This window comes from Primulina eburnea, chromosome 9 (assembly GCF_022965805.1).
Source record: "Primulina eburnea isolate SZY01 chromosome 9, ASM2296580v1, whole genome shotgun sequence".
In the NCBI taxonomy this organism is placed as follows: domain Eukaryota; kingdom Viridiplantae; phylum Streptophyta; class Magnoliopsida; order Lamiales; family Gesneriaceae; genus Primulina; species Primulina eburnea.
The window spans coordinates 31,064,930-31,084,491 of NC_133109.1; the positions used below are offsets into that span (position 1 = coordinate 31,064,930).

At 31.3% G+C, this 19,562-nt stretch overlaps 1 protein-coding gene across 2 annotated transcripts; it reads left to right on the plus strand.

The window, feature by feature from the left end:
- The first annotated feature begins 14,189 nt into the window (after window positions 1-14,189).
- On the plus strand, window positions 14,190-18,358 carry LOC140841641 (squalene monooxygenase SE1-like). Of its 2 annotated transcripts, none has more exons than XM_073209198.1 (8): window positions 14,190-14,633; window positions 15,929-16,040; window positions 16,235-16,307; window positions 16,678-16,846; window positions 16,962-17,180; window positions 17,299-17,574; window positions 17,676-17,954; window positions 18,152-18,358. In XM_073209198.1, exons 1-8 carry the CDS (start codon window positions 14,370-14,372, stop codon window positions 18,254-18,256), a joined length of 1,497 nt encoding a protein of 498 aa, XP_073065299.1. In that variant the 5' UTR covers window positions 14,190-14,369; the 3' UTR covers window positions 18,257-18,358. The 2 variants fall into 2 exon arrangements, with proteins under 2 accessions (XP_073065299.1, XP_073065298.1); XM_073209197.1 differs by having other exon boundaries at window positions 14,201-14,633; window positions 16,133-16,307.
- The last annotated feature ends 1,204 nt before the right edge of the window (window positions 18,359-19,562 follow it).

Sequence of the window (19,562 nt, forward strand, 5' to 3'; positions counted from 1 at the left end):
TTTTCTTCTCATACTCTGGTTACTCGTTCCCTTCTAGTTACCCAAATACTAATTAATACATTATTTTCCCCTTTTGTTTTTATATATAGTTTTCTACATGCTTATTTTGTTACATTCATAAAAGTTTATAACCATTTATATATATATATATATATATATATATATATATATATATATATATATATATATATATATATATATATATATATATATTCTAATTATTTCAACATTATTTCATAAGACTAGTGGCGTGATAAGAAATTACCAACTCAACCCACCTATTTTAGGTGATGAGGCAGCCGGTCAGGTGGGGGCGGCCAGCCGGCGATCAGTCCAAACCCGCGCAACCCATTTTTAGGAAATTGTCCACTCAATCCACCTATTTATTTGTATGACGGGTTTATAGCGCTTTGAAATTTCTAGACAATTATTTTCCTAGTTACGTTCCTCAACCATCAATCCTATGACTACGCAGTCCTAGTTTCACTCATGGTTTTTTTTATCTTTGATCATTTGTAAACAGAGATTTGCGGGTCGTTTAACGATGATGTTTCATTAAAAAAAAAAGAAACTTGATAACTAATTTCGGTTGAGATTTCTAATTAAGGCAAAAATTTGTGTGAGACGATATCACATGTCATATTTTATGAGACATATCTCTTATTTGGGTCATCTACGAAAAAGTATTATTTTTTATGCTAAGAGTATTACTTTTTCTTGTGAATATCGGTAACGTTGACTCGTCTCACTGATAAAAATTCGTGAGACTGTCTCACAAGAGACTTATTCTTTTATTAGTGAGCACTGAAGCACGTGAGTGGAAACTGATCAAACAACTCATGAGCAAGTAGCCGTTAGGCGTTTATGAAATCTTGTTGCAATTCTGTTGTATAAATAGTTGGGTGTAGATTGATTATTATGTATCGTTAGTTATAATAATTGTCTCAATTAAATAGAACAATCGAAACTTAGTTTTTGAGGTGTTTTACGATTTAAAAGATTTAAATTGTATCGTTACCATAAACTATACTTTTTGATAAGACGAAAACACTCATTCTTACATGTATGTTTTCTCTTGTAGTTCAACAAGAAGCTATTTTCCACACACACATATATGCAGTTAAATACCTTATTATCCTCATGTGTGGAAAATGATCAGTTTTTGCCATTCTTCACATAAATTGACAAAAGTACCCTAAGCTCTTTAATAAAGTATTTTTTGTTGAAATTCAATATTGTAAAAATAAAATTAGAAAAAAATGGGAGGATTACCCTAAACAGCCGCAACTTGAAATAATAACTTCAACCACTTGATAAATAAACATTTTTTCAGTTATTTTTAATTTTTGAAATTAATAATAAAAATAATACCAAAATAAACTAATAATATTGTTAGTAATAAATACTTTACTTTTAAAATTGTATACTGTTAATATTTTTACATTATTATGATTATGAATAATTTATTTTGCTAATTTCCTTTTATTTTTGCAATATGTTAAATTCGAGGAAAAAAACAGCAGATCAAAACCCTCAATTAATTCATGGACAAAGAATTTTACTAAAAAACTAGAGTATAAAAATGGTCAAAAAATACGACGATTTCCAGACTAGGGTTTTCAATTTCGACTATTTTTTAATAAAAAAAATGCAAGGTTCATTAGCTTATTAATTTTTCTTAGGAGGTTTTACGTCACTTAGTGGCTTTACTGAAAATCTGTCATTAGTCCAATATATATCATGTCGATCGAATTTTCAAAAACAGCACCACTCAAAATTACCAATGCTTTCTAAGTCATCGTCTTTGATTTTGTACTAAAAAACTATTTTTTTTAGAAAAATAGTTAAAATAATGACAAAAGAACAAAAATTAACATTTTAAGACACTACCGACAATAACATTTACAATTTAATATCTTCATTATTATGTATATGGAGGAATATAAAAATCAAGAACGAGTAAACATTATTAAAATTATGTCGTGTTTTACTTTCTTTTTTTCACTAGACATTTACTTCTGTCTCTTTCAAGGAACGTTCCAAAAGAGAAAATCACAATTTTGATAATTTATATATATATATATATATATATATATATATATATATATATATATATATATAATAATGAAGATATTAAATTGTATATTTTGGTTTTTTTATTTTTTTCAAAATTGGGTTTTAGTTTTGTGCCTTTCAATTTTTGACACATTTTAATTATTTTTCATCGAAAATACTGATGTGACACTATACGGATGACCGCATATCAACGTCATGTTGGTAGAAGCTGAAACAAGATTGCAAAAACTTACAGTGATAGATAATATATTAAAACTGAAATTTGATCGTGGATGAAACCAAAATCTAAAAAAAAAGACCAGTTTACGTGACCAAACTATAGGTTCTCATTTTTTTAAGAGTTTGATGTATTGTAAATAGGTTTTTTTTCCAAACGTTTAATAATTTAACGAAAAATTTGCATATTAGCAATCTGTCAGATAAATTATTTCTACATAATTTATCATTTTAAAATTCACTTTTATGGTTAATTCAGATCTTAATAATCAAGACATAACTAACTTATTATGCGGGCCTGTATTAGATAAAACTTTGGGATAAATTATCAAATTCAAGTAATTAACTAAATTTTTTTAATTGAAAAGAGTAAAGGGATATTAATATCCCGTGCATATTTTATTTTGTAAAACATGATTTCATTGAATTTTTCATATAGAAATTTTAATTATAGTGAAAATATCTTTTTTGTAATTAATATTTTGTTACACGTACCCTGCTATTATCTCTTTCTGGATTTCTCCTTAAACCGACACTGGGAAGACAAGAAATCTCCAACATCGGAAAATGAACCCAAAAAAACATGTTAAGAAATCTGTCTTAGCATTAAAGTAATATATTCTCATGGTCGTGCGACTCGGGCCTATTTTTTTCGGGGCACATAATTTATTATATAGTAGTGTTTGAATTTATTATTTATCAAATTTTTTCTGTTCATATAACAAAAAATTAATTTTCCTGTGTCCAATATAATTTTTTTTTATAATTTATGGGATCTCGATAAATTTATTTATAAAATTTATTATTTTTAGGTCGTTTTTTATTTTTTTATCAATATAAATTTACTTTTCCCCGGAAGAAAAAAAACTTTTTTTTATTTTATAAATTTATTACATATGTAATTGGACAGATATAAAAACCTACTTTATGTTTCATAGAGGTTTTGTACTAAATTAATTGAAGAAAATAAATAAATATTTCTCAATTGTTCACCTTGCTTATAAAGTCTTGTTGATTATCCTTTATTTTTCGGTTATAGTAAAATGAAGTTTCTCAAAGTTAAAGTTTATCAAAACTTTTCTCTGTAATCAACAATGTCATAAGAAAATATCGAATAACTTGATTATGCTATCAATTGAGAAATAAATTACTGAATAAAGTTTAGTATTTTTGGCTCTAAAATTTTAAGACAAATTGTTTTTTAGTGATCATTTTGTACATGTTTGATCTTATTAATCAATTATAATATATATATTTTGACTATTTCCTATTGTTTAGTTTTTATATTATTTTTTAAGTCAAGAAAGTTATTATGAATCTAAAAAAATATAAATACATGTTTTGATTTAAGAGCCTCTTTTTAAAATTAAATTCGGACCTAACCTAAAAATTGTTCGGATCAATCTTGTGTATATATACATATTATATACCAAAACAATATATAACTATTTTTGAAATTAGGCTACGAGGCCTCGGGCCATATGAATATGTATACATGCCCATAAAAATTTTATGTAATGGTTTCGACAAAAAAATGTGTGAGATGGTCTCACGGGTCTTATTTTGTGAGACAGATCTTTTATTTGAGACATCCATGAAAAAATATTAATTTTTATGCTAAGAGTATTACTTTTTATTGTGAATATCGGTAAAATTGACCCGTCTCACAGATAAAGATTTGTGAAACCGTCTCACAAGAGACGTATTCTTGTAATTCATATGCAAATTATTACCAATGAATATGAATACACTATTTACAGTCATTATATATAAAGATCCAACCATTTATTATTTATTATATTATATTAATCTTCAAGAAAATTAAGTAATAGCTTCTGAAAAAAACAATTATTACATATAAAAAACGCCGATGGACGCTATCGAAGTAAAATTGTTATTTAAAGACGTTGAAATTTATAGAACGATCTACTATATTTTCAAAATATTTATATCCAAAAGGTATCTAACGTGTTACATAATAATTATTAGAAACATCCATTTGTCATAATTTGTATGATTAGTTAGTTGAATATGTCTTTTTTGAGATGATTTTACGGATCTTTATTTATGATACGGGTCAATAATGTTTATATTTAAAATAAAAAATAATATTTTTGATATAAAATAATAATTTTTCAAGGTTGACCTAAATAGAAAATACATCTCATAAAATCGACATATGAGACTGTCTCACAAGAGTTTTTGTGTAATTAATTTATTCTTAAAATTTAAGGGATCGGATCCAAATACACACCAAATTTCTTATTTTTTTTTCAAAAAAAAAAATAGCCACTCTTAAATTTTTTTCGTCTTCATTTTCATTTAAGTATGTGTGGTCCATGATTTTTTTAAGATTTAAAAAAATTATATTTATGCATAATTAACGGTGTCCATAGTAAAGACAAAAAGTCAAAAACACTTTAAAATTTTATAATTAATCTTACTAAACATGCAGATTTCATCCCCTAAAATACTAATATGCATAATATGTATTTACAATATTTTATGTATCTTTTTTTTTATGGGTTTTGATTTGATATGGACATTTTTATAAAACCAAATGGGTGAATATATAGTATTTTTTGTTGTGAAAAAGTAAAAATTTATGGTAAAAAGTAAAAATCTCAAACTCTCAAAATTTACCAAACTACACACTTTATAATATTTTTCTCTCTACTCAATTGTGATTTTCTTCACAAATGAGAGATCTATTTATAGAGTTTCATTACACATAATCCAAAAATAAAATACATCATTACCTACATCATCACACACAAATTTCTAACTTTACAACTCTTATTTTCAACATTCAAATATTCAACTATTACTTTTTCCATATTAAAATATATTATTTCAACACTCCCCCTTGTGATGATGATCATGATACGATGATGTCTTCATTACGTGTTTTGTACTGCCTCGTTAAAAACCTTACTAGGAAAAACCCATTGGGATAAAAACTATAGTAAGGGAAAAAGAGTGCGGTCACGTGAACTCCCCCTCATGTTGACATGAACAACTCTTCACAAATTTCGTAGATTTCGCATCCCAATATTATATATGTGCTTTCTGAATATTGACGTAGGTAGTGCCTTTGTGAAGAGATCTGATGAGTTTTCACTTGATTGAATGTGACGAACATCAATACATTTATTCTTCTCAAGCTCCTTGGTGAATGCGAAGAACTTAGGAGGAATATGTTTAGTTCTGTCGCTTTTTATGTATCCTTCTTTCATTTGAGCAACACATGCAGCATTATCTTCATATAGTATCACAGGCTTCTCATCCAATGATAATCCGCATGAAATTTGGATATGTTGGGTCATTGATTTTAACCACACACATTCACGACTTGCTTCATGTAGTGCAATAATCTCGGCATGATTTGATGAAGTTGTTACGAGCGTTTGTTTCTGTGAACGCCAAGATATTGCAGTGCCTCCACGAGTAAATACATATCCAGTTTGGGAACATGCCTTGTGTGGATCAGATAAGTATCCAGCATCGGCATAACCAATTATACTTGGATTAGCATCTTTTGAATACAAAAGTCCCAAGTCTGTCGTTCCTCGTAGATAACGGAATATATGTTTAATTCCGTTCCAGTGTCTCTTTGTTGGATATGAGCTAAATCTTGCCAACAGATTCACGGCAAAAGATATATCAGGCCTTGTACAATTTGTAAGGTACATAAGGGCACCGATGGCACTTAGATATGGTACTTCTGGACCAAGAATATCTTCATCATCTTCACATGGACGGAATGGATCTTTTTCTATGTTTAATGATCTAACAACCATTGGAGTACTTAAAGGATTTGCTTTATCCATATTAAAACGTTTAAGGATCTTTTCTGTATAATTTGTCTGGTGAACAAACATTCCACATTCTTTTTGTTCAATTTGTAAACCCAGACAATACTTGGTTTTTCCAAGATCCTTCATTTCAAATTCTTCCTTCAAGTATGACACAACTTCTTGAATTTCCTTATTCGTTCCAATGATGTTTAAATCATCAACATATACAGCAATAATTACGCATCCGGATGTTGTTTTCTTAATGAAAACACAAGGGCATATTGAATTATTTACATATCCCTTTTTCATCAAGTGATCACTTAGTCGATTATACCACATTCGACCTGATTGCTTTAACCCATATAATGATCTTTGTAATTTCACAGAATAACATTCTCTGGGTTTTGAACTTTGTGCTTCAGGCATCTTAAATCCTTCAGGGATTTTCATATATATATTACTATCAAGTGATCCATATAAGTAAGCTGTAACAACATCCATAAGACGCATTTCTAAATTTTCAGATACCGTCAAGCTAATCAAATACCGAAACGTAATTGCATCCATCACAGGAGAATACGTTTCTTCATAATCAATTCCAGGCCTTTGAGAAAAACCCTGTGCAACAAGTCGAGCTTTATATCTTACTATTTCATTTTTCTCATTTCGCTTTCGAATAAAAACCCATTTGTATCCAACAGGTTTTACACCTTCAGGTGTAAGGACTATAGGTCCAAAAACATTACGTTTATTTAGCGAATCCAATTCAACCTGGATGGCTTCTTTCCATTTTATCCAGTCCTGCCGATTTTTACATTCACCAAAAGATTTTGGTTCATGATCTTCATTATCATTTATGATGTCGATTGCCACATTATAAGAAAATATATCATCAATTTCATCTATATCTTTTCGGTTCCATATTTTTCCAGTATTAATGTAATTGATAGAGATTTCATGATTCTCGTCAGTTTGTGGTTCTGACAGAACATTTTCATCATCATGTGTTTCTTCAGGAACAACATTCTCTATTTTGTGATCATCATGTTTCTCTATGAATTTTCTTTTTCGAGGATTTTTATCCTTGGAACCGACTGGCCTTCCACGCTTTAGGCGTTTAATGACATCATGGGTATCTTCCATTTGTTTCTTTGGAGAACAAAAACATACCGAAAAAGAAATTACATGGTATGTATCATCATTGTTACATCTGGATCCAAGAACAAAACAATGTGAAAAAGATGTACAACAAATTGTACACTTGCAAAGAATAGCAAATCAAATACCAGATGCATTTGCAGACACAAAAGGGGTAATTAAATCATATATACATGCTGCAAATGCCCCTGCTCGAATTGAAATTCCAAAGAAACAAATGGAAGATACTCATGATATGAACACATCTCCTGTCTGAGGTTCAAGATATCGAATGATTGATGGACTATCATAACCAATATAAATTCCCACCTTTCTTTGAGGTCCCATTTTCTTTCGTTGTGGTGGTGCAATAGGCACATACACCATACATCCAAAAATTCTCAGATGAGAAATGTCTGGTTCTTTACCAAATGCAAGCTGCAATGAGGAGTATTTATGATATGCACTTGGTCTGATGCGAATTAATGAAGCAGCGTGTAAAATTGCATGTCCCCATATAGAAATAGGGAGCTTTGTTTTCATAATCATTGGTCTAGCAATCATTTGCAGACGTTTAATCAATTATTCAGCCAATCCATTCTGTGTATGTACATGAGCAACATGATGCTCAACAATGATTCCCATAGACATACAATAATCATTGAAAGTCTGGGAAGTAAATTCACCAGCATTATCAAGTCTAATTTTCTTGATTGTATAATCGGGAAATTGATTCCTCAATTTTATTATTTGAGCAAGTAATCTTGCGAATGCAACATTTCGAGTTGACAATAAACATACATGTGACCATCTGCTGGAGGCATCAATCAATACCATAAAGTATCTGAATGGTCCACATGGTGGATGGATTGGTCCACAAATATCACCCTGAATACGTTCAAGAAACATTGGTGATTCAGTTTGGATTTTGACTGGTGATGGTCTTATAATAAGTTTTCCAAGAGAACATGCTTTACATTGAAACTTATTATTCTGAAAGATCTTCTGGTCTTTCAGTGGATGACCATGTGTATTTTCTATAATTCTTCGCATCATTGTTGAACCAAGATGTCCCAATCGATCATGCCAATTGGTTAATATCGAGGAATTATCAACTACCATGTTTGATTCAATGTGACTTATATGTGTATAATGCAATCCAGTAGGGAGCATTGATAGTTTTTCAATCACATATTTCTTTCCTGATTTATATGTGATAAGACACATATATTTCTCATTCCCTTCATTCATTGTTTGAGTATCATACCCATGGGAATATATATCATTAAAACTCAACAAATTTCTTTTCGATTGTGGTGAATATAAAGCATCATTGATCAAAAATTTTGTACCATTAGGTAACAAAAATTGTGCTTTACCACATCCTTTAATCAAGTCTACAGGACCTGATATTGTGTTCACCGTTGTTTTTGTTGGTTTTAGTTCCAAGAAATATCTTTTATCTCGGAGGATAGTGTGCGTTGTACCACTATCGGGTATGCAAACTTCAGCTTTGCTCATAGCATTTTCCATATTTGAACTTCAAAAAAATATGCAATGAAATAAAATTACATATATAAATATAATACATATCATAATTGTACAATAAAACATTATTATATGAATACATGAAAAACAAATTATTGTACATTTATATTCTACCACTATATTGTTCATTTTCAGAAAAATCATTGAGAAAATCTGCAGCATCAAAATTGTTCATTTCTATCCCACCAACATGTTGATCATTTCCAGAGAAATCATTCATAAAATCACCAGCATCAAGATGAGTTGAATCACTCAAACGGTCACTGCGTTCAGTGAAGTTGGTCTCCTTTTCTTTCCCCTTTAATGATTCTTTATAAAGTTTACAAAGGTGCTCAGGGGCTCGACAAACTTTGGACTAATGTCCTGGAGTACCACATCTGTAACAAGAACTTTCATATCTTTTTGAGTGATTCTCATTAACACTTATATTCTCATGATGTCTTTTCTGTGGATGGTTTGGGACGCTCTTTTGAGATGAGTTATAACTATCTCTATTATTTGCAAAACCACGGCCGCGTCCACGACCACGACCAATTCCACGTCCACGTCCACGTCCACGTCCACGACCTCGACCTCGACCAAAACCTTGTCTTTGAAATTGATTTTGGTTTCCAGGTATAAATTCATTTTTACTTACAGCATTTACTTCTGGAAATGCTGTTGATCCAGTGGGTCGGGACTGATGATTTCTCATTAATAGCTCGTTGTTCTTTTCCGCCACAAGAAGACAGGCGATGAGCTCAGAATATCTCGCAAATCCACGTACTCTATATTGTTGCTGTAGAGTAATATTTGATGCATGAAATGTGGAAAATGTTTTTTCAAGCATCTCAGATTCTGTGACCTCATGTCCACAAAATTTTAATTGCGAGATTATTCTATACATCGCCGAATTGTAATCACTGACTTTTTTAAAATCTTGGAATCTCAGTGTGTTCCATTCATCCCGGGCGGTCGGAAGTATAACTTCCCTTATATGTTCAAATCTTTCTTTTAATCCCTTCCACAAAGCCATGAGATTTTTTTCAGTCAGATATTCACATTTCAATCCATCGTCGAGATGTCGACGCAAAAATATCATGGCTCTTGCCTTTTCTTGTGACGTGCATATGCCATTTTCTTTAATGGTCTCGCTTAGACCCAATGACTCAAAATGCATTTCTACATCTAGAGTCCATGGCATATAATTCTTTCCCGTGATGTCGAGCGCAATAAATTCGAGCTTTGTTAAATTTGACATGGTGGTACTAAAAAAAATTACGATGCATTTTATTAGTTAATAAATATTGCAATACAAAGTAACGGATAAACAACAAGTACAAGTATTTGTAAAAATAAAGAAAACGCACGAGGAGGATATTCTCCGATAAATACAAAACTCGTGAGTATGATAACCAAAATAATTAAAAATATCCTTGAGAAAGCCATCTTCTTTTTTCTTCGAAAAATTTGATGATGAATAATTTTTAGAGAAGAAGAGAAAGTTGGAGTGATTGAATGTGTTTGTGAGATGATATTTATAGGGCAAAAACTAGCCGTTTGTTACCGTTTATGACCGTTGGTCTACAAAAAATAAATGTATGTATTTGTATAATTTTATGGTAATAATATGATGTATATAATATTAGACATGTTTAAATAATTACGTATATCATATCATAATATTATAATGAGTGTCATAATTTATTTTGTTTAAAAACCTTATAGGCTTTTATACTTGTCGTATCCCTTACCGGGAGTGTGGGATGTCGTCTTAACATCCTCCCAGGATTTATAACAAGTTTATGAAAAATTTATTTTTATTATTTCTAATAATAACATTATATTGTATATTAAATAAATACACAATAAATAAATAACAGTAAAATAAATATTATAACTTTTGTTACCTTTTTCTTCTGTTTGGAGCTTGGAAAAGTATGTAGGAATTTTAGAGCTTCGTGCTGATAACGTGTTGTGAAAAAGTAAAAATTTATGGTAAAAAGTAAAAATCTCAAACTCTCAAAATTTACCAAACTACACACTTTATAATATTTTTCTCTCTACTCAATTGTGATTTTCTTCACAAATGAGAGATCTATTTATAGAGTTTCATTACACATAATCCAAAAATAAAATACATCATTACCTACATCATCACACACAAATTTCTAACTTTACAACTCTTATTTTCAACATTCAAATATTCAACTATTACTTTTTCCATATTAAAATATATTATTTCAACATTTTTAATTTAATTTTTGTCTTTCATATATTATGAATTTTCATGATTTAACTATGGCCAAACTTGTAAAAGTTTGTGCCTTTTCTTTTAAATTGAGAGATCATGATTTATTTTTATTTTTTTCTTAGAAAAATGCTTTCATCATATCATAAAACTAGGTGTATCATATTTTATAATATTAATTAATAATAGTATATATATATAGTTGCTTCTAGTATAATGTTCTTTTTTTTTTCATAAAAAAGGAACTTCTTGTATAATCTTACACTTGCCTGACAATGCATTTCATACGTGTGAGTTGTAAATTATTTAATCTTTATAATATTATTCAATTAAACAATACAAAAGTTCAAATTTTATTATTATAAATCTCAAGAATATTAAATAATACCTTCCAAAAATCTGTCATTCAATACAACTACTACTGAATAATGATGGTATAGTTGTTATCCAAATCTATATACTAAATTGTTAGATATATATTTATATAGAAAACGTATGGTGTATATCAATATAATATTAATCAATATATATGTCCCTACAAAATACTCGAGTTGGTTGAGTATTGAATATTTGTCCCAATGTCTGATTTTGTCTATCCACATTTTTTCAGGTGAACACGTTACACATAACTTGTCCAGTATGATTTTTCTGGTTAACGAAGTTTGTAAGCTGGTGTATTCGTCGAATTTTTCTTAAATGTGTATAAAAAAGCGACGACTGCGACTTCTATCGTCATAAAAAATCAATATCTGTACTTGAAAGACATAAAATGTTGGATGCAATAATTGTCCTTGTTTGGTAGAGCGATCGAACCGTGGTGTTTGTGCTGCTGTGCGGTTTAAAAGATTTGAGGTGCACCATTACCACTAACTATAACTTTTGGTAAAGCGACAAGCGCTCGGTCGTACATAAAACATGATACACATATAAATTAATCTCTAGAAATATTTATCAGTCATAATATGTATGATTAATTATTTTATATTTCAAAAAAAGAAGAAAAATAGGATTGTCGCAAAATGCCCACCAAATCAATAATTTTTTTTTGATAAAATAAAATAATAGAAAAACTAGCGACTCTTATTTTTTTTCTTGATCTTTTTATTTTTTTAAAAATAAATATATAAGTGGTCCATGAAATATTTTGTCCTCTAATGTCATGATTCGTAATCTCGGGCCATACTTTGAACGAATTAGGTCCAATAAATCGACACGCAAACGTGGCCATCTTTTATATATATATATATATATATACTAGTTATTCTGCACACGCGTTGCGTGTGTGTACAGGGACGGATCCAGGAATAGGAGTTGGGGTGGGCTTGAACTCAATGTGATAAATTATATATTATTAAAAAAAAAGTACATTATATCGTTCAACGAAGTTGTGTCTTACGGGATTTTAAAACATAAAATTCATCAATAATAGAATTTACATCAATATGTTTAGCTAAATCTCGTTCAATATAGAGTGTCAAACAATCGGCAAGAAAGTCATCCTCCATTTTATTGCGAAGTGCCGTCTTCACATGCTTCATTGCTGAAAAAGCCCGTTCAATAGTGGCAGTAGACACAGATAATGTCAAAACAAGATGAATCAATCTAGTCAACATAACATAAACACTTGACCGTCCACTCTCGGTCAATTGCTGACACAACTCAACAAGTGTAGAAACCTTTAAATTCTGCATCACATCGAGTTTATAAATGTATCAATGCATACTTCAAAACAACAATTTCTTGATCTGTGAAATCTCCAGGATAAAACTTCTTCGCAAGCTTGCAAATATCATCACTGTTAAATGAGTCAAATGAATTTTTAGGATCTAAAGCTATACTAAGAGAAAAAAGTTTCACCGATGACTCATTGAACCGAGTATTTAACTCCATCAAAATGAAATCTATTGCTGCATTAAAAACATCAAAGTGGTAATGATGTTCTATTGAATAAACCGTCGCTAATTAAAACCACCGATCCACCTTTTTTTTATTTTTTAATAATTTAGCGACGGTTTTAGCAATAACCGTCGCTAATATTTGCGACGGCTTTTGATAAAACTGTCGCCGATCCAATCGGCAACGGTTTACTAGCACCGTCGCAACAGTAGCGACGGTTATCAAAAAACCGTCGCTAAAACCGTCGCTAAATAAAAAAAATTAGTATAGCCATAGCGTAGATCCGTCTCTGTGTGTGTACAATCTTTTTTATCATTATCGATGGACTAAAGTGAAAATTGACAAATTATGGAGGGACTAAATTGATATTTGAATTATTGAAATAAAAATAAAAGTGTGTGTTGAAATAAAAAAAACAAAAAAACAAAAGTGTAATATTACTATAACTGTAAGGGTAAAACTGGAAAAAAAGATGGTGTCCTCCTCGACAGTTTTTATAAGGTGCTCAGCCTTAATAAATAATATAGAAGTATAGATAGATATATATATTTCCATTTTTTTTATAAATAAATCTTACCACTCCACTCGTGTATCTAAAATTCCAATATAACATATTATTTTAAATTTCTTAAACAATTAATTGTAATTAAAAACAGACATAATTTAATATATATCCTTAAATTTTTTAAAAAAATGATAATTTTAAGGAAATCATAGAGCGATAAATATTGATATGGTAGTTGTAATGTTGTACATAGATTATAAATTTATCAAAATATATTATTTTGATAGTTTTCGTTAAATAATTAGGTGTTCTTTTCGGTTTTCGGACCACTAATAAATAATTGATACATGTCGTTACAAAGATTTTATTTATTTTTACATTATTTTTTATTATGTGAACCTCATCTCTCACACACACACACACATATATATATATATATATATATATATATATAATAAACGAAGATTAATGTAATTCAATAATGCTAACATCTCATTAACCACTCTTGGGAAAGTAAAAGCTCGGTATTTGGGTTGGAGAAGTTTTATGAGTAATAATCGAAAAAAAATGGTGTCTGGTCATTATAATTAAAGACGGAAACGTAAACTTAGCCATACATGTAATACTTGTAAGTGATTAATAATATAAAACATAATTATCAGAAAATATATTTTTTAGTGAGCATGGGTTGCCACTTACTCTTTACAGACAACCAAGATACGTAAATTTTGGTTGAAATAGAATCCAAAACTCCTCATCAACGGAGGACCATATTCGCAACAATTTTCACATTGTTTGATTACAGTGAGACAAATAACGCCACACATCTCTCTCAATCTTTCTTCTCATTTACACAAACGTTGTCACTTATCACACCATTTGTGTTACACCCGGAAACTTCTCGAAAAGCAAAGACAAACTCCTCTATTTAAGGGCCATAGGAGCGGCGATTATTGTGTGGGTAATGGGTATTGTGGTGATGGATGAGTACATTGTGGGAATTCTCTCTGCTTTTACGATGGGAGTGGTTCTTTTCTACGTTTTGCGAAGAAAGACTGTGGAATCTTTGCGGAAGAGGGACCGTGAAAGTGCAACTGTGGACAATGGGTACGAGATTCGGAGTGAGCAGATGAACGGGGAACGCAGCCCAGATGAAGGGTCCGACCCGGATGTTATTGTAGTGGGTGCTGGAGTTGCCGGAGCTGCTCTGGCTTATACACTTGGGAAGGTCAATTCTTGTTCATGCTTCTTTTGTTGTTATTATTTGTTCTTACGATTCGTTGTTATTAAAACGGGAGCCTTTTTTTGTGAAAAAATATTATCTTGGTAAGAGTTGCAGAAATGGAGGTTTTTACAGATTTCAAATAATGATGGTGGAAGGAAAAATAGACTCTTGAGATCTGGAAGATCAATCTTCTTCTTATTTCTTTGAGATTTGTGGATTCAGCAGATGACACACTCATATTTTGTTCAATAAAATTGTTAGAAATGTAATTATTACCGTTGGCCAATTTATGTAAAGATGGGATTTCAACAAAAATAATGCATAAAATTTGATTTTTTTTCTTCTAGAAAATAACTGGATGGCTTTCTAGGTCCAACCTCCTCTCCAGTTTATGTTAGGACTAAAGGACTTTAGTTCGCTTAAGTTGTCCGAGATTATAGTGGAATCATTGTCTTCGGATGCTAAATATGCTGAATTGAGCTGATTCACATGAATCGATGTTTCTGTTTTAGTATCTTAACTTGTCATGTTCTTGTTGATATCGTGGGATTGGGGTTAATTAAATAGGCTTACTTAATCGTCAGACAGGTCAGACTGATTTCTCTATTGTATAATTCTCTAAAATGACTTGTAGAAATCAATATTTGAGATTTGGCAAGGATTATGCTTTATTTATATTATATACTAATACAGTTCATTGGCTGGCGTGGTTGATTAAAATAATTTTAAAAAGGGTAGTGGTGACGTGTGGAGGAAATGTCACCATATTCAAACTTGCAACTTGTTGTAGCATAGATTTTCGAGTGCATTTGGTGTTGACTTAGAATGGAGTTATCTAGCATGTCTTGTCTCAGTTTTGAAAAGAGGATCATGGAGACGAAAATTCATGTAGCAGACCCCAACATGTTTGAAACTAAATCTTGAATGATATGAATGACAATGGATTGCGTACGAATACAATAGTACTTCCTTACTTATTAGTATATTCATCTAAAAGAATTTGAAATACGAGTTTATTTTCCATATTTCTTGTCTCAAAGATATGCTGGCATACGGAGAATCGATGAGCTGGCTGAAAAATAGTCACATAACACTGGTGTTGAACTAGTTCACAGCCTTTGACTGATCTAAATCGGAAGTGGTTTGCATGTTCCATGTAGCTGTCTTCTAAAGATCGTGTTTTTTTTACTAAAAAAACTGGTCTTTAAGCATCTACTTGCTTGAGTTCTCAACTTCTCTGTTGATGTTTGATTTTAGTGTATCTTTCGTAATGTATTATTTACTGTTAAATATTTCAGGATGGACGACATGTACGTGTCATTGAAAGAGATTTATCAGAGCAGGACAGAATCGTTGGCGAGCTCCTACAGCCAGGGGGATACCTCAAACTGATCGAGTTGGGCCTTGAAGGTGCAATGAACATATCCAAATTATGCTCGTGTTATGAGAAGTCCTGTTTTTTTCTCACATCTTAGCTTATGTTGAACATTTTTGCTTTAAAGACTGCGTTGAGAATATCGATGCCCAACGTGTGGTCGGATATGCTCTTTTCAAGGATGGGAAAAACACTAAATTGTCATATCCCTTGGAAAACTTCCACTCAGATGTTGCTGGAAGAAGTTTTCACAATGGACGATTTGTTCAGAGGATGAGAGAGAAGGCAACTAGTCTTCCCAAGTATGTACATTTTTATGCCCTTTTAATATTTGCTTACATTTATGCATGGTCTTAGTACTTATGCTTCAAGGCCTTGTTAAGTCAACCGTGGATTTTATTGAACAAACCGTTATTTACATTTTGGAAAGAGAATTTTGGCATAAAGGGAGCACTGTTGATAGTTTGAAGGAAAGGAAATTTCATCAATCTGATCCAGTTTCACCTAGTAAAGGAATTGAGAATGAGTTTGACAGTGAAAACGAAGTGTTTTGGAAGATTAATTTTCATTTTTAAAAGATTTTTTAGCATGTTTGAAGTCAGCAGTCAATGGTTCTGCCATCTTTCAACTTGTGTGTTTATCTTCCCTTTTCAAATACTCCTTGTTCAACAGTGTACAACTAGAGCAAGGTACTGTAACATCTTTGCTCGAGGAGAACGGAACTATAAAAGGCGTGCAATACAAAACTAAAGCCGGCCAAGAGCTTAAAGCTTATGCTCCTCTTACAATTGTTTGTGATGGATGCTTCTCTAATTTGAGACGTTCACTTTGCGATCCAAAGGTAATTTCAAGAAAGGACAGGATGCAGATAACTGGACCATATCTTCACATCATATTTTCTTTCCATTTAAAAGTGTTTGGCGCCTGAGCTTGAAGAATTGCTCTAATTTTTTCAGGTGGATATTCCTTCATGTTTTGTTGGTTTGGTATTGGAGAACTGTCAACTCCCATGTCCAAATCATGGGCATGTTATTCTAGCCGATCCCTCTCCGGTCTTGTTTTATCCAATTAGTAGTTCCGAAATTCGCTGCTTGGTTGATATACCCGGTCAAAAACTCCCTTCTCTTGCTAGTGGGAAAATGGCAGAGTATTTGAAAACAGTAATAGCTCCTCAGGTATGTCAAATATTATAAAAACAGAAATTTAAATATCCAAATTCTAACTAAAAGGTCACGGACTCGAAAATGTCTTGCTTTCTCTTAGTTTAGACTAAACTTTTCTCCATTGTTTTAGGTTCCATCAGAGCTCCATGATGCGTTCATATCTGCGGTTGATAAAGGAAATATAAAAACAATGCCGAACAGAAGCATGCCAGCAGCTCCTTATCCTGCTAAGGGGGCTATATTGATGGGCGATGCTTTCAATATGCGCCACCCTTTGACAGGTGGAGGAATGACTGTGGCATTGTCTGACATTGTCGTATTACAAAATCTTCTTAGGCCCTTACGTGACTTGAAGGATGCCGATTCATTGTGTAAATATCTCGAGTCATTCTACACGCTACGTAAGGTAAAGTTAGAGTACAGAGCTTGATATATCGCCCTAAAGTGGCAAATATATCTTCATTTAGTATTTTATACCGAAATTTTCATATTGTCCTCATTTCACAGCCAGTGGCATCAACTATTAACACATTGGCTGGGGCCTTGCACAAAGTGTTCTGTGCCTCTTCTGATCAAGCAAGAAAGGAAATGCGCCAAGCATGTTTTGATTACTTGAGTCTTGGAGGGGTCTGCTCGAGGGGACCCGTGGCTTTGCTTTCTGGCCTGAATCCCCGCCCATTGAGCTTGGTAATCCATTTCTTCGCTGTTGCTATGTATGGTGTTGGTCGTTTGCTAGTACCATTCCCTTCAGTAAGTCGACTGTGGATGGGCGTCAGATTACTTTTGGTATGTTACTCTCGCCAGCTTGAGTTCATTGCACTATAACACGGATCAAGTCCCCCTCTTCTTAACTTTCTATATAACATAAAACTTAATCGTCTTGTTAGTGAAACACCATTGATCTGCATGTAATATGTTTACATCAACACGAATACCTTATGCTCTGCTTGCATTCATTCATAAATATACGTTATTCATTCCAGGGAGCTTCAAGTATCATCTTGCCCATCATAAAGGCAGAAGGCGTTAGGCAAATGTTCTTCCCCGCTACTGTTCCGGCATACTATCGAGCTGCTCCAGCCAAATGACTGCACATTTTCTTGTTCTTTTTTTCTTCTGTGTCGTGTATGTGTGATAACAGGTTCAATGGCAGTGGACCTTGCTGAATGTGTCAAGTGGCATGAAATATATATATATATATATATATATATATATATATATATATATATATATATATATATATATAAAGAGTAGAAAAACTTGTTGAAATGGGGAAAATTAGGATATATTGAATTGGCTCCAAGAACTGTGGAAGTTAGGGCATCGTGTATTGTTCAGTTCTCCAGTTATTTTTTCAAAGAAAGTGTACTACTGTTGGCTAACGCATTGACATTTCCTGTCATATCAAAGAATTTGAAATAGATCGGGAGCTGGCACAACACCGTGGTGTGTACGTCATCATTATTGCATCATCTGAATCTAAATACACAGCACGTGCCGAAATATTAATATAATGAGTCGATCTCACGAATCTTTATCTGTGAAATGGGTCAATTATACCGATATTCACAATAAAAAGTAATACTCTTAGCATAAAAAGTAATATTTTTTCATGAAGATCCAAATAAGAGATCTATTTCAAAAATTACGATCCGTAAGATTGTATCACACAAGTTTTTGTCTAATATAATTGTGAGTTACAAAACGATTTAGGCTGGTTTTATCTGCTGTGGATTTTATTTTCTGACAATGAAAAAAATGAATATGAATTTATAATCGGTTTATATTTTCTTTTAAAACAAAATTAGATAATAAAAAGAATTTGGATTTGTGAAACTTTCATATATGATATTCATCAGTTTCTCCTCAATATTTAAAAATTTCATGCGACATATATTACAATATCGGTTTTTAGTAGGTGGAAATCAATTTTTCTATTTTAATTTTAAAATAATATTAAAAAATAACATGAAAAATAGTACATGAAATCGTACAGTTTTTTTCATAAAAAAACCAAACCAACCAAACTGAATTAAAATAATGTATTAAGTTAGTATCCAAATAATTGAACTGTTGGAAATTTTTTTGAAAATTAGAAATTTAATTTAAAAAGCTAATATAATTTGGAATTTAACAAAAATTAATTCGCATTGAAAAAATAATTTTATTTGGTTTAATTGATTTCTTTACAGAAGTAACCGAAACTAAATTGAATAAAGGGACATAATTTCCAAATGAAAAATCAGTCGGTTTAGTAGAAATTATTCTCAAACTAATTTTCAAATAGTATTTTATTATTGATTTTAATTTTGTTAATATCGTCAGCTTTAATATTTACAACGATAATTTCATAAATTACTCACTTTTTTTTTTTATTGTTATTCGTTATTTCAA

What these genes read in the sequence shown, in the direction of transcription:
- LOC140841641 (XM_073209197.1), top strand. Translation starts at nt 14,370, where the DNA reads ATGGGTATTGTGGTGATGGATGAGTACATTGTGGGAATTCTCTCTGCT. An exon ending in GTTCACTTTGCGATCCAAAG is followed by an intron (nt 16,847 to 16,961) that starts GTAATTTCAAGA and finishes TAATTTTTTCAG; the next exon opens with GTGGATATTCCTTCATGTTT. An exon ending in TGGGCGTCAGATTACTTTTG is followed by an intron (nt 17,955 to 18,151) that starts GTATGTTACTCT and finishes TATTCATTCCAG; the next exon opens with GGAGCTTCAAGTATCATCTT.